The following is a 15,750-nucleotide window of genomic DNA, read 5'->3' as shown; positions in this document are numbered from 1 at the left end:
TGAATTTCAATTCGTCACCATAAATCCATCTTTAATTCAGTGAAATCATTTCTCGTCTTGCTGTTGCAATAAAAAAAAGAAAAAAAAAAAAGTGTAAGTCATAGTAAGGTTTTCAAATAAATTAAGAAATTGGCTTGCAAATGCAAATGCAAAAAAAAAAAAACCACATAAATAAATTGAAAATAAAAAACTGCGCCTGTACAAAGTTATGTATCCAGCTTTTATTTTTTTTTTTATCAGTTAATAATCCCTTTACGAATCGCTTTCCTACCAATAAATAATATAACAATAATTTACTTTTTTTGTTCGAGGAGCTCAAACAGCCTGTTTCCTGCCCTTAAGATAAAGTTTTGTTTTTTTTGTTTTGTTTTTTCTTTTTTTTTTTTTTTCTTTTTTACAACACGAATAGTTTGCAGATTATCATGCTCTGACCTTTTTAAGACAAAGAGTCCGACCGGACTCAACAAACGCAATAAATGTATCAAAAACATGTTCTCATGTTGAAGAAAACAAGACACAGTATGATCACAATGAAATCGCAGAGATGTTCCCCCGTCAGTACCGGAAACGTGGAAATGTTTTTTTGTTTTTTTTTTCCCCTCCAATATTTTTGTTCTGAGAGGGGGGGAGAGGTTCGGTTGTAGTAGTATATCCATTGGGAGGTTCTTCTGTACATCTTCTCTCTCCGGGTCAAGTCATGCAACAATTGTTCTGCTCAGTTTTTTGTTCTTTTTTTTTCTTGTCAATGAAAGCTCCACAAAGGCAGAAAAAAAAAATTGGTGCTTTCGTCGTTCCTCGTCCTACATGTCAGGAAATAAAAAAAAAATAATAAAAAAAAAAATGAAATAAAAAAAAAACAAAAACAAAACAAAACAAAAAAAACACTCTCCTCTTTGTAGTTGGGGCGATGTGATGAGCTGGTCACATGCAAGTAGGGGAGGAGGAGGAGGAGGAGGGAGGGAGGGATAGATGGGGGAGACTGGGATCATGCTGCAATTGTCCTTGCAGGAGGTGGTTCGGAGGGTCGTTGGGTCGGTGGGTCAGTGGGTGTCATGGGGGGGAGGAACCGATGGGTCTGAGGAGGGGGGCCCCGTTTCACGTCTCCACCGGGCTGGGTACCATACTGTTGGGGGTGTCCGGTAACTGGGAGGACAAAGAAGTCACGTCGCTGCCCGAGGAGTTCCCAAGAGAGCCCGACTCCGAGAAAGACACCTGGATACAAACACACACAAGAAGCAATGTGTCAGAACATGGGGGCAAAAAAATGTGTGCTTTTATTTTGAAAAACTTGGCTGGTAAAAACAGTTCAGCTCTGTCTATGATTTAAAGAAAGATAGATAGATAGATAGATAGATAGATAGATAGATAGATAGATAGATAGATAGATAGATAGATAGATAGATAGATATGGTGATGGTGTGTATGTGTGTGTGTGTTGTGTGTGTGTTTGTGTACATCATCTGTCTCAGTCTGTCCTGAACACACACACCAGTTGTTGGAAGGCCGGCTGGTCCAGGTCGCTCTGCAGGGCGAACTCGCTCAGGGCTTTCCACGGAGGCTGGTAGGTCTGAACCTCCACCGGGTTCCCCTGCACGGTGCTCTCATGCCGGATGGGACTCCCGGCCACCAGAGGCGTCCCGGTGAGGCCCTGCAGGTTCTGACACAAGATACAAAAAAATAAAGCATGTGGATGCATTTGTGTGTGTCCTGCAACACTGAGCACTGATGCTTTTTCAAAAACAGGGAGAATCATGTTAAATCTGGAATCATGGAAACATAATAACAGAGATTGAACCACATTTCAGATGTGAGAGATGTTTTTCTATTTTTTTTCTCTTCCAGGTCGAAGCAACTGAAGCCAAAGCAGCTGATTCATTATTCATTCACCTAAAGTTTGACTACAGAACAACACAGGAGCCAACTGGAACTGGAAATGGCTCTGCTGCGTCTTGGTGTGAGTAAAGTACAAAAGATAAAGTTCAGACAAGAGTCAGATTAAAAGGCTCATACATGTGTGACTCCCATCAGAGGGAGCAGACTATAACCTGGAGCCAGCAGCACAAACAGAAAAAAATGATTATATTTTCATTTAAAATATCATTAAGCTGTAAAGTTCACACGGCTTGTTTTTTGTTTTGTTTTTACTACATGACATTTTATCGCATGTTGCATTTTATGTGCATTTCATGTTCTTATAAATATTATCTTTTATATATGAGCAGATGCACCAGCGAGAGAAAAATCCCCATTACTGCCTGCATAAATGGACAATAAAGCTTTTGAATCGTTGAATATATATCTATAAATATAAATACATACTCTGCACATTTAACCAAAGATTCATGTCAGCCTCAGGTAATTAAAAAAAAAAAAATCTGGGACAGCTGAGTTCACATCCATCATGATTTCAAAAGGAAAGAAACAAACAAATCAGTGAGAGTAATCAAGCGGCCAAACTTACGAAGATGCTTACAGTCTTATCACTGTGCTGCTGCTGCTGGAGCTGCTTCATGAGGATCGACTTCTTCTTGTCTTTGCAGCGCTTGTTCTGGAACCAGACCCGGATCACCCTGGGGCTCAGGCCGGTCATCTCCACCAGCTGCTCCTTCATCAGCGCGTCCGGCCTCGGGTTGGCGTTGTAGCAGGTCCGCAACGTATGGAGCTGCTTCTCGTTCAGCACCGTCCGGACCCGCGTCGTCTTCTCCGACTGCTTGTGGACGTGGTTCCGATGCGGGGCCTGCCGCACCGCCACCTGGTCTGCAGAGTCCGAGAAGAAGAAGAAGAAGAAGAAGAAGAAGAAGAAGAAGAAGAAGAAGAAGAAGAAGAAGAAGAAGAAGAAGAAGAAGACAACACGGTCAGGATCCGTCCGATGAACCTGAAAAGCTACAGAGGCCTCAGAGAGCCTTCACATGCTGATAGAGCGACTCTGCAGCTCATCCATCTCAATCTGCACTGTTTTTATTTATCTATTTATTTTTATAGGAAAAGGCCGATTATATTTATCAATCTGACATGAGATCTTATGAGATTAATGTCTGCAGCGTCTTAAATCAGAGACTCGGACAAATGAGAGGAGGAAAAAAAAATGTGTGAGGACAGAATTTATATTGACATCCTGCGTGAAAACACACAAACATAATTCTGTTCCATGAGAGAAATAAAGCCGTTTATGCGCATTTCGATAGCCAGACTTTATAACTACAATTTTAAAAGGTTATTATCATATTTTATTTCGTCTTTTTTTTTAAGGCTGCGTTTTGCAATTCGACCAATCACGTCTCTCTGTGTCGTGTTGGTTCACGATAATAATCCTTAATTGTGTCGCGGTTAAACATTAAATCTAACCCGCCTCCTCTCTGATCAAAATCCCCAGTTGCAACATGAGATGGTGCCGCTGTCAGAACCCGCGCGTCACCGAACCGAGCCGCCGAACTCCTCCTGAACCGAGCTGAACTGAACCGAGCTGAACTGAACCGAGCAGGAAGTTGGTGAATATTATTCACACATTTTGCTTTTGTTCTCTCTCTCTCTGCTGGCATGCGCCCTCAAGGAATGACAGCTCCACACACACACACACACACACACACACACACACACACACACACACACACTGACTCAAATACCAGATTATTCAGATAATGGCAACAGAGCAGGTTAGGCTAATGAGATCAATTATGAAATTAGCCTAAAGAAAGGGTCGCAGCACACACACACACACACACACACACACCAAGATCGACAACCACAACAAACAGGATGTAAAAAAAAACCATAAGAATAAAAAGGAGCAAATTCGAAATACTAAAATAATTCAGGTCAGAATCTCGTATAAGTTTTTAATTTCGCATTTTTTACCCAAGATTTTTATTTGTACTATTGTAAGACAACTTTTGTTATTTAGGAGTAAAGAAATATAATTTCTTTGATAGGTTTCTTTAAACGGAAGGCCTTTTTAAAATGGCACTATCATAAACTATTCCCCTGCTTGGAGTAAAATAGAAACGGTGTAGTAATAATAATAGCAATCATTTCTGATAACGGTGTTCAGCGGACCTGTCAGGTGCAGCGGTCTGTTGGAGTGGATGTGTCCGGGGCTGATGGGGCTTCCTGCGGAGCTCCTCTCCAGCAGCAGGCTGTGGTCCGCCCGGCACAGCAGCTCGTCTTCCCGCAGAGAGAACTCGTCTCCCGGCAGCAGCTGCCTGCTGCACACCGAGCACCGAAAGCACTCGATGTGGTACACGTTATCCCGGGCTCTCATCACCAGGTCGCTGCTGCTGAAGCCCAGGTTGCATTTTGCGCATTTTATTCCAAACAGCCTGGAAGACGAGAGAAGAAGACGAGTTGGTTAAAAAAATCCAGGATGAATTTAAAACATAAAGACGAAGGAAAGTTTCGGCTGATGACTGAGAGGTGTGTGCTGGAGCTTTTATCAATTATTAGTGGAATTGAAAATAATATGTATTTTTTCTTTTTTTAATGTAAACTTGATATCAAACTGCGCGGTTAACTTGTGTTATTCTGCTTTTTTTTTTTTAGCGCACTTTTCTTTAACGTCCAGATTATAAGAAAACGTCTCACTGCACTCAAACACGTTGCATATAAAGGTGATCCAACATGATTCAGTGACATTATACGGGTAACGTATCTCCAAACTCCTACCTTACATAATCTCTTTTGCAATAGGTTTTGCCGTCCCGGACGAAACAAGTGCAGGTCTCATCCAGGTACTGGCTGCACTCTGCGCACTTCAGGCAGGCTGCGTGCCACTCCAGGTCGGGAGAGACTCTCAGTATGTACTGGTCATGGATCTGACTTCCACATCCTACACACATCGCGAATCCTGGCTTCTCTGCAAAGAGTTTCACTGCATTGTAACCGAGCGACCGACTGACAGACAGAGCCACACAAACACATTATCACAAACAACTGCGACATCTAAAAATATATATATGTATATATGTTTAAACCCTCTGAGCGCGAGTGATCTCTTCTGTTTTGCAGACTGGACAAGTCTTGATGTTATGTAACAGATGAAGACTTTGCCAGTATGCGTAAAGAGGAAATTAAAAAAAAAAAAAAAAAAAACATTTAAAAAAAAAAACAACTGCAAAATGCAAAGCCAAGGAAACACCACAGCACAGTGTGTGTTATTTAGAATTAACGTGAGCAGTCGGTGCACTGCTGGATTCTATCGTGCAGCTCCATAATGCCACTGCGACGAAAAACCAAAAAAAAAAAAGAAAGAAAGAAAGAAAGAAAGAAAATCTGCCACTTGAAGCTGCACCGGCCGGTTTGAAACGCGTACTTACTTTTGGAATGATCCCCCATATCACCCAAGAAAGAAGAGCTGAAAATAATATCCACCATACAGGAAGGATAGAGGGGATTGTGGTCGATGCAGAAAAGATGTGAGGAGATGACTGGCCCTTCGGCTGCCTCCCTGATAACGTGTGTCTCTCCGGACTTCAGGGGGGGAGACAGGGGGGAGGCGAGGGGACGGGCAAGGAGAGGATGCAGGGTCCCTGCACGCTGCCGCTCTGACGTCATGACGTCGACACCGCACTTCTCCTCCCCCTCCTCTCTAAACCTGTGAAATTAAATTGATAAAGGGGATAAATTCGTGCGTGAGGAAATCTGAGAAACACTGCACACGGTCGTATTTTGCCACTTTAAATAGAGATGAAGGAAAATAAATGTTTGAGTTAAGTTTTTTTTTCTTTTTTTAGGATGCACATCATTCATGATGGCGATGATGATCATCATCATCATCGGGATACTAAAAATGAGGCAATAAGCATCTAAAAATACCACAAAAAAAATCTGAAATGGTTTATTTAAACGAGCTGAGAGGTGATTTTCCTGCACAACTCGTCTAAAAATGATGACTGACGTGAATTTATTTGGTCCATATTCCAATTGATAACATGTTCAGATAAACTGTGCTGCATTGAAGATCATCATATCTCCTTATTTTATCTAAGCTCCTCACGTCATCCTGGTCAAACGTCTAAATAAATCGTCACGATGGAGAAATTACGTCCCCTCAAAACCCACGAGCCGCATCGTTAGACTCTAAATTTGGAGCTTTGGTCCTTTAATTAAAAACATGTTAGCCAAAATGAAGAACTTCTCGCAGTAATTTGTCATTTTCAGCAGGACGTGAGGATGGTCGACAGCTCTCCTCTGCATGCTCATCTACTCGAGAACAACGCCATCTATTGGAGGAGAACCAGAACTACAACCAACACCGAAGAAGAAGAGGAGGAGGAGGAGGAGGAAGAGGAGGGTTTGTTCTTTGAAATGCTGAGCATAGATTTAGTAGAGACTTAAATTTAATCCATGTATCTATCTGTTTATAATCATAAGAGCCTCCTAACTAAATCAAATGAAACATACAGATCTCATGTAAAGGACGAGTGAGCCGGATAGTTGCAGGTTGAGTTTAAAGCATATTTATATCTTTTTTTTTTTTATTTTTTTTTTTTAAATGATTGATTGAAAGGTGTGTTTGAATGTTGAGACTGTAGAAGCACGATGTGGCTGTTTGCTACTCTGTCCAAACACCGTTTACCTCTCATCTCCTTCCCTCCTTCATCCTGCAGAACCTCACAGAGCAAAATCAAGCTTCTCCTGCAGCTCCCATGACGTTGATGTAGACCAGCAAAACGCCCGGCTGTCGACCACAACATGAAACAGAGAGGTTTTGCTGTCTCATCCCTCTCGTGCCATGTTGCCCCAATAGGTTTAACATTCACTCCACCAAAGCCGAAAGTATCCAATCTTAAGTAACTATTCTCATTTTTAAAGCCACAAAGATATGGGCTTACTGCTCATGCATGAAACAGTGCTGACCTGAAGAACCTGTGGTGATGCTGCTCCCCAGCGTGCACGTGTCACTGCAGGGTCAAATCACGGTCCAGTCAGGATTGGTTGATGTGCTTTTGTCTCTTTTCTTGCAGGTGAGCTGTGGCTGCCCTCACAAAGCTTGCAAATTTCCTTTATTTCTGCAAACAAAGATGTAATACTTATTCTTCTGATTGATTTCCCACATTCCAGACGGCACATGTAAGTATATTATCGGCCCACTGCAGCACTGGAGGCTACACATCAGTCTGCCTCTGGTGTCAGGTAGAAAATGTTAATAAAATCTCTGCTTATTTAATTCAATTCTCACAAACTTCTTCTGAAAATGTCTCAACACAATCAATAACCGTCGGTGCACAGCCTCACCTTAAAGATATATCTTTTGTAACCTTGTTTGCTTTGCCAGGAGGCTTCTCTATTTTCCTGCTGTTGTGTGAGCGTGTTTGAGGACGGGGTCACTCAGTGCGGTTTAGTCTTCCTGACATCAGATCTTCTGTTAGAAAATGTTGTCGGCCTTTGACACAGCTGGTTTTATTGATACTAGATTCAGCCTTAAAGGGAGCGTGGCCACTGACCTCACTGCAGGTTTGTTGGCTGCAGTGAAAGTAAAGTGTCGGCAGTGTTTTGTATTGGATGATGTGATCACCCCTAATCTTGTTTTTATATACTGACATACGTCTAAAACTTTCCAAACAGCCCGGAGCATGCGGGTCATTGCAGAGCACAGCGACAAACTGACTCGTGTTACACTGACTGGCAGCGAGGTCAGGAGGAGGAGGAGCGCTGATACATCATGACTGATAGCTGCTAGCAACTTTGTAAAGGCAGAAATGAGACGTAACTAAGTACATTTACTCAAGTACTGTACTTTATAGCCAACTTCATTTGAATATTTCAATTTTTTGCTACTTTTGTACTCGTAATAGAGGCGAATATAGTACTTTATATTTTAATTACTTGTTACTTTGCAGATTGCACGCTGCATTAGAAACACTGATTCCAGTCTGAGAAACACTGAATATCAAATCTGATGTAGCTAATAGTCAGTCGATCTATAATCTACAGTATACACTTTGATACTCTTCACTGCCAGATATTGACCTTTAATACTTTCCATTTAAAATCAGATCATTCAAGTAAGGTGTGTAAATAACAAGTATGTCTAAGTTCACACACATCTGTACACCTGCCGATGGAAAAAAAAAGGTGATTTCTTTCATCTCTCACTCATGATGTGCATATTCTGAATGTTCCGTTTTTCAGGTGTGAAAAACATAACATGGCAATCAACACCACAGAGTTTAAGACATTTAATTTAGTGTGCATGTTTTCAACTTGTCCTATTGTGTGAGACTTGCCGTGTTTGTTTGTTTTGTGCTGAATATCAGAATCCCTCTGGACTGATTGCAGTGGATTCAACTCACCTGTGTGCAGACTGTGGAGACTGACTCCTAATTAATGAGTGGAAGCAGCTTGAGGCATTCGCCCTCTCAGCCAATCAGGGTGTGACAACGCCCTTTTGTGAAGGTTTAAGGGAGAAGTTGGAAGACAGGTAGGACTCACTCTCATTCTGAATCTGTCTGATCCATTTCCTGCCTGCCAGAAACTCTGGTCTGTTTAGGTCTCTATTGTGATTTCTTTCTTTCTAGACTGCCTGCATCAAGGCCGTCCTTTTTTGTACAAGTGTTACTTACTTTACAAACAGACTGTATGCTTGTAGGCTTTCTTTAGTTTGTTTATATTTGGTTTATAACTGAACTGCACCTCTTGAAATGTGAGCACCTATACACAACCAGTTTATTATTTATTTTTTTTCTTTTTACATTTTATGTAATTGAAGAGTTGTAAATGTGCATTTCAGTTTGATTATCCCCTGAAGAGGCGTTTGTTCACAGTCCAAGTTGTTGATATTTGGTATTCCCCATAGGTGTTGTTTGTATTTCTGTGTTTTTTTTTAATGCATTTTACTGTCAGTACCGCCTTTTGAGACATACGATTAAGTTTTATTCTTTCTCATCATTTGTATAGAATCATATTAAAAGGTGCAATATGTAAGAATTTAGTTAAAACATTTCAGAGTTTACTATAACATTAAGATATAATGGTTATGATAGGTCACAGATGCCTTTGTAATGTGTAGATGAGTTATCTACTGAAGCTAGCATGCTAACCAGTTAGCCCAGGCCAGTTTCTAGCCCCCAGTTAGGGTTGAGTCAGCAAATATGACAGCTAGCTGCACGGCTAACTGAGCACTGCTACAGTTAGCAGTAGTTAGCAGTTACTCTGATGATACACTGCCACCTGTTTAGTGGGTTAATTTGGTACATATTGCACTTTTTTAACATTTAAAAACGCATTTCCAAAGACTGAAAACTTTGTTGTACATCATGAGTTTACAGAAACCCGTGAAAGTTGTCCGGTACTGAATTTCACTAGCTCCGACTCCAATTTTAGCGTATCCCGACTCCCTCTCAGTAGACGAATTCTCTCTAATTCATTTATGCAGTGAAGTGTTTGGGCATGCACACATAATAAAATCAGATATTGTTTTTATGCATATTGGATTTTGCAACTTCAACGATTATGTCTAATGCATCCAAAAGTTTTTAGTTTTCTTTTTTAATAAGTGACCTCACTCTGTAATCTGTGATTGTTCAATAGAGCCGTCAGCTCGTAGGTCTAATGGCATTTCAATTGAATTAGGATGCATTAAACTAAATCTTAGGTATTTTATTACAGCTCATATTGATCTTTATTCCTAGGCCAGACTTTACTCTGTTTAGAATTAGAACAAGGTGCAGCGTGCGGTTAATTCGATGTGACTGACTCACCCGCAGCAGTTGCTTTCAAACTGTGAGAGGTTCGCCGTTGTGTCAGAGAGAGTCGTGTCATATTCAAACCACTTTTTATTTCTCATTGTGAAACTTGAATGTCATAGAAATTTGTTGAGGATTATTTTTAAAACCAGGCTGAGAATTGTTTCTTTATATGCTTTAACGTAACCTTTTCCACCCGGCCCCTTAGAGAGCTCATTATAACCATTACTTCTAACATTTATAGTCACTGTCGCTCGAGAGCTTTGTAAGCCTTAACATGTTGTGGGTTCCCCTTTTACAGAATGTCGTCCCCAGAGTGTCTGCTAAGCTGGATGTGGCTACTATTTCAGACATCACTGAGGTCAAATCCCGAGACGCCTCTGTTGGGATCGTGCGCACTGGTAAGCCTCTTGTTGTCGTAAATGCAGTAAGTGGCGCAAACAACAATGAAAATATAAAGGGGCGGGAGACCGACCACATGAGAGTTCTCTATGACGCTCGTAGCTTCTCTTTGACTCTCAGAAAAACCCAGATATTATGAAAACTCAGTAATATAATAGAGCGTTTGTGTAGCCTGGTTAATTATACATCAGCTTGAATCACATGTGGTTCTTCTGATCGTCTATTAAACCACATTTTGCCACTTTGTTTTTGGTCATGATTATATTCCACAATGTGTATCCTTCACAGAATGAATCAAATATTGAATATATGCACACTCACTGTTTGGGCCTATTCTACATGTCAAAGGTCAGTCTGTCATGCACATATAGTTTATTCAGTAAACAGCGACAACAAAATATCCCATGCAGCCCTGTTGTTTGTGACCTGTTAATGACTGCCAGATCAAGCCCAGACGTCCTAGCTGTCACTCCAGCGTAAAAGCCTCCCTGAAGAATCTCTAATCACAGTTTGATGGGGCCCATTAACCTCATGAAATATATATGTGCGACTGAAATCATCCACTTAAACTTTGGCAAGAGCGAAATGTTCTTGTTTGGAATTCAGAGGAGGTGGAGCGGCGGGGGGGAGGGCTGCATTATACCGAACTTTTCACAGCGACTCGTCTCTTGAATGTTTTAGGGTTCTATGGCACTTTGCCTTCATTGTCAGACCCATGAGTAATTTACTGTGCCAATTCCTTTTGAACTCCCCCAAGCTTGATTCGGCTGAAGTCGTGCCAATTTGGTTACGTCCACTGGAGCATCTTTTATTTATTTTTTTTTTCCACATAAAATAAAAAACAAATCAAAAAAAAAAAACACCATCAAACTCGTCTCGTAACACTGAATGTTTGTCGGCAGAGTGCCTGTTTATTACGTGGCGTGCTGGCTGAGCGACGTGTTGTGTGAGATCTTGCTGCTGTTCTGCTTGTGCAACAAGAAGGTCAGGGGTCGTCACTGGGGCTTCATATGAGGCTGCACCTATGAAATTGCTTTTCTTGTACAGAATAATACACTTTTATTACATAACTATCACTCTTGCATAGTATTCTTAAACAGACTTTTCTTCTAATCTTCCTCAAAATATATATTTTTTTCCATAACCATTCTAATCCCAGTGTCTTACTGTAACTAAAATGAATTTAAAAACAGCATATCAAATCTTACTTGTGGATGAAAAGTGAGTTCTGACTGTCTGATCTTGATGACCACATCAAATGAATTACACAACTTCTTGCATAAATGATGCTTAGAGCTTAGAGCATCTTTGTCTAGCCATGTAATGAAGATACATACAGTAGGTTGTCATCACACTGAGGATTCTCTCTCCATCACTTTTTTAAAGTATCATTAGTTAAAAAAAAATCTTCTAAAGGAGCTTGCACCAAGAGATGTTAACTAAGTCTGTATGAATTTGCTGAAACATAACTTATGACATGTTTTTTGTACTTACTGTTGGTTGTCAGTAACATTATCTCAGTCCTGATGTCCCAACCACTTTCCAACACAAAGTGATGTTCTTGATTAGAAATCAAAAGCCACCCTGCACACTGTATGTTTTTAATGTATTCACAGTTTACCCACTTCCACAGTGGATCGAGCAGAACCGAACACTCCTGAGCTACAGCTAAAGTGTTGGTGTATGGAAGTAACTTTTCTTTTTGCTTTGATGAAAAAAAAAGGAAAGCATGCTCAACTTTGCATTTGCTACATTTGGTTTGAATCTCCGTATTTCCTTTTAAACTTGAGCCAGAGACGCTTTCTTGTTGTAGTCAGCATCGTGTCCATCATGCTGAATGCTGCTGCCGCTGTGGAGAGCGATCTTTCCCTCGCAGGGAGGCCGATGCCAAGTGACAAATGAAGAGCTTGAACTCGAGTTGTAAAACCTTTTTGAGGCCAAGTTTGAATCACTCTGAGAAATGTGTTCAGTGCACATGTTTGTTGGTTTATTAACGGCCTGTCGAGGTAATGATGTGAAGGAAAACATGTGCGGTTCGGTGTGTATTTGTACCTGAAGCAGCAAAAGTACATGCAGCTTTAGTGCATGTGGTCTGAAGACTCAAACCTCTCCTCACCTGACCTATAACGCTTTTGTGTTCTTCAGTTGTAGGTCTGAAGAGCAGAGACGGCTGCTGAATGCTGTAGTAAACTAATTTGTGTGAAGAGGAGAGAGAGACACAGAAAGTTTTATCACCATCTCTGCTGAAATACAGTGAGAGCTCGTAAGGCTGCTGTAGATGTTGGCTTTGTCTCCACTGACATGCAGGTTGTTGCTCCTGTGAATCATTAATCACATCCATGCTTTGTTTTTGTCTCACCAAAGGATCTATAATAAATCTATTTTTGATAAGTGACTGAAACCAAAAACCAAAAGTATAATTACGACATGACTATCCTTAAAATGGCTCCAACTCCTTTTGACTCATAAAAATGTCCAGAATCTGAACATGCAAATATATTTTTTTTTAAATTTCAGTTTAAGTCAATTCTCGGTGTTTGTGCACTGGAAGCTTCAAGTTTCCACATCACACATTTGTGTGGGATGAATCTTGGACCAGGATTAGCTTCCAGATTACATGCGATGTCACAAATCATACAGTCGTCCTCTTAAAATTAGATTATCGATGACCTCAGAGAACATTTACACTGTCAGCAATCAATGTGAAACAGTCTTCGAGTGTTGAACTCTACATGCATCATTCTTCACTGTGAAGCTCAAATATCAAACTGCAGGAACAAGAGGAAAAAATACATTTTTGACTGGAGATTCTATGATAATTCATCATATTTAATTATTTTTATCAACTTCCTGTGTGAAAATAGATATTTATTTTCGATTAATAAACCAATCTGATCTAAAAACTGTCAAATTACAATAAATGAATATAATGCATGATGTATACTTTATAACAACTGTATCAAGCTGGTAAAAACATAAAAATCTTTGGGTATTGGCACAAATATTAATATAAATGAGAAAAACTCTTAACAAAGATTTCTTGCAGTAAACCGTCTTGATCTGGCTTTTTTTTTTATCACTATTGCTGCATATTTTATTGATTAACAACCGTGTAATCACAATGATCATGATCTATTAAAGGTATGTGCTTTTTTCTGAGCACACACTAGCACCATTTAAAACAACTCCAACATCCCTGAGAGCACGACTGTATTTATACACATGTAAATAAGTTAATTGGGTTTGTGTTTGCTTACTCTCACAGACACTTGAGTAATGCTTCACCCTCTTTAAATGCGGTTAGTAGCTGGTTTAGAGCTCTAAATGATTTACCTGAACCAATAACTTTGAGTGCTCCGAGTCCACTCAGATGTGCAGAGTCAGCCAAAAGTGAGGCTAATATAAGTACTCGGTTTATGAGATATTAAGAATGCGTAAACTCCTCATATTATTTTAAAATTGCTTTCAAGACAAAAAAGTAAAGTAAGACATAATAACAGTATATTTCACTTTATTTATTTATATGTGTATTGCAGCAGTGGTGGTATTTCTGCATGTACAGTTATTTATTTTATGACAGCTCCTCAGAAATGTCTCAGCGAGAGAGAGAAGGAAAAAAATAAAAAATAAAAAATCACATCACCATCCGAGCAGGGCCATTCTGAGAGGGGAACCATGTTGCAGATTTATAATTCATCATTCTTCAGAGTTAATGCAGTATTCACATGATAATTAGTATTAATTTTTGATTGGTGCCCCGGGGCGGCTCTGCATTGTGGGGCTGAAGAACCTGTGCCATTATTACCTTATTAGTGTAACTGTCAGCCGCCTGTTTTATTTTACAAATGCACGTCTTGTATTTTCTTATCAGCTGCCCTCATCAGCGCAGAGCGGCGGTCTCGTTGCTTATCAGCGGCTTTAACAAGAGGCTGTGTCACTTAAATGAGGAAAGAAGCATCTCTGTTTGGAGCAGTCACAACAACGCTCTCCCCTCCCGCCTGACGCCCCTGAACGCAACTCCAACAGCTGGACTGTCATCTAGTTGCATTTTCAGTTTATAGTCTATAGTTTTTTCGCTTGAGTAGTTTCAAATTAAACAGCATGATCTGAGACAATAAATCTCGTATTCCTGTCTGTGTCAAGGGTAGACAAAAAAACAGGAACACCTTTTACAGTGTAACCTAATGCAAGAGTGCATAAGTTGTATATTATTTATTTGTCTTATTGTTTGAGCTGATCATTTCTTTTCATCAGCAACAGATCAACTTATGAATCATTTTACTTGAAACTTTATTTTGATGGTTTAAGTAGAGCTCAGACCATTAGAGGACATATTGGTTGTACCAAACAAACACTTTCTGACATTTTATAGACCAAACAATGATTTGATTAATTGGGGAAATCATCAGTAGATGGGTCAGTAATGATGTTCAGCATTAGTTGCAGCTCATCCCTGAAGAAAAATCACTGAGCACTTTCTCAGCTGTACAACACAACCACTGACTTAATGTTATGTGTACAACTTAAGCTTTCTGCCATGCGCTCCTGCGTCTGAACCAGCTGATTAGTTCAGTTGTGTCACAATCCACGTGTTTTGTAAAGCACTCATGTTCTCACACCTGAGGGAAGCTTTGCTGTGTGAAGGAAGAGGTTTCAGCATCACTTTGGGGTATTTTATTAACAGGACAGCAGGTGCACGACTCCCTGACCTGCTTCCTTCACCAGCTGCCTGCATCTGTGTGTGTGTGAGTGTGTGTGTGTGAGCATGTGGAGACCAAATGGCAGACTACCAGAGCTCAGGGAAAACTGACCGAGCTTGGCAAATCGACCTGTGACTCTGGTGAACCAAAAGCTGCCTGCTGCTGCCTCAGTCAGCTACCTACCAGGGGAAACTTTGAAAAGCTGTTTGTATGCGGCTGGATACTGAAGGCAAAGGGGTGTGTGTTTTCTTTCTTTCTTTTTTTTTCTGTCTCTCAAGTGAAAAAAAGGCCCTCTAGATTGACAGCGCCTTTCATACTGTATTATCCGGCCTGGCTTTTAACTCCAGGAGAACTGTGTTCACAAATTGATGCTCTGCTCCTTTGGGGCTGTAGCTGAAACATTAAATTGTACTGAAATATTCATATGTGAGTGCATTTAGCTGAGAGCAATTGATGTGCGACTCCCCAGACGCCAAATGGAAATGTTGCAGGGCCCCCAGCACGCGCTGGCAGACACCCCGAGCTCTGGCCCGGACAGTGATTGTGATTTAGCCGAGGAGGCTACCGAGTCAGACGAAGTTGGAGGCTACTGGATTCAGGACGGCTGACGTCAGTGTCTGCTTCAGCATGCTCTGTTGTAAACTAGTTGGCAACTTGAAATTCTATCAAAGATAATATAACGCTAGAACATCATATTTAAAGAAAATCTCTCATTGGCACAAACATCCCAGACTGGTGCTTTAAGTTGTCTGACGGCAACTTTTGCTGAAAACATTTCAGGGATTTGAGTCAGTGGGGATTAGATTTTATGAATTAGATGGAAATGTTACACACTCTGTGATCATCAGTGATGACAAGTTTACAGCTTTTGCATAAGTGTGTTTATTTTATATTTTAATTATTGGGATTTATCCCACATAATATGAGAGTTTGAATTAATTAGCTAATTGTGGTAGTGCCTTTTCTTT

At 40.4% G+C, this 15,750-nt stretch overlaps 1 protein-coding gene and 1 long non-coding RNA gene across 4 annotated transcripts; one reads left to right on the top strand and one right to left on the bottom strand.

Moving 5' to 3' along the window:
* Window positions 1-206: 206 nt before the first annotated feature.
* Window positions 207-7,416, bottom strand: isl2b (ISL LIM homeobox 2b). Of its 3 annotated transcripts, none has more exons than XM_037096629.1 (8): window positions 7,231-7,416; window positions 6,828-7,004; window positions 5,310-5,587; window positions 4,660-4,849; window positions 4,054-4,316; window positions 2,462-2,757; window positions 1,490-1,657; window positions 207-1,212 (listed from the first exon to the last, which is right to left on the bottom strand). In XM_037096629.1, exons 2-8 carry the CDS (start codon window positions 6,836-6,838, stop codon window positions 1,096-1,098), a joined length of 1,323 nt encoding a protein of 440 aa, XP_036952524.1. In that variant the 5' UTR covers window positions 6,839-7,004; window positions 7,231-7,416; the 3' UTR covers window positions 207-1,095. The 3 variants fall into 3 exon arrangements, with proteins under 3 accessions (XP_036952524.1, XP_036952525.1, XP_036952526.1); XM_037096630.1 differs by having other exon boundaries at window positions 2,474-2,757; XM_037096631.1 differs by having other exon boundaries at window positions 6,853-7,004.
* A 1,017-nt stretch (window positions 7,417-8,433) lies between these two features.
* Window positions 8,434-14,201, top strand: LOC119018743. Its single transcript, XR_005074838.1, has 3 exons — window positions 8,434-8,638; window positions 9,982-10,081; window positions 13,954-14,201. It is a non-coding gene; the product is annotated as an uncharacterized LOC119018743 (long non-coding RNA).
* Window positions 14,202-15,750: the final 1,549 nt, after the last annotated feature.

Source organism: Acanthopagrus latus, chromosome 4, assembly GCF_904848185.1.
Source record: "Acanthopagrus latus isolate v.2019 chromosome 4, fAcaLat1.1, whole genome shotgun sequence".
In the NCBI taxonomy this organism is placed as follows: domain Eukaryota; kingdom Metazoa; phylum Chordata; class Actinopteri; order Spariformes; family Sparidae; genus Acanthopagrus; species Acanthopagrus latus.
The sequence above is the reverse complement of the archived record's forward strand: the minus strand, read 5'-3'. Positions and strand labels throughout refer to the sequence as shown.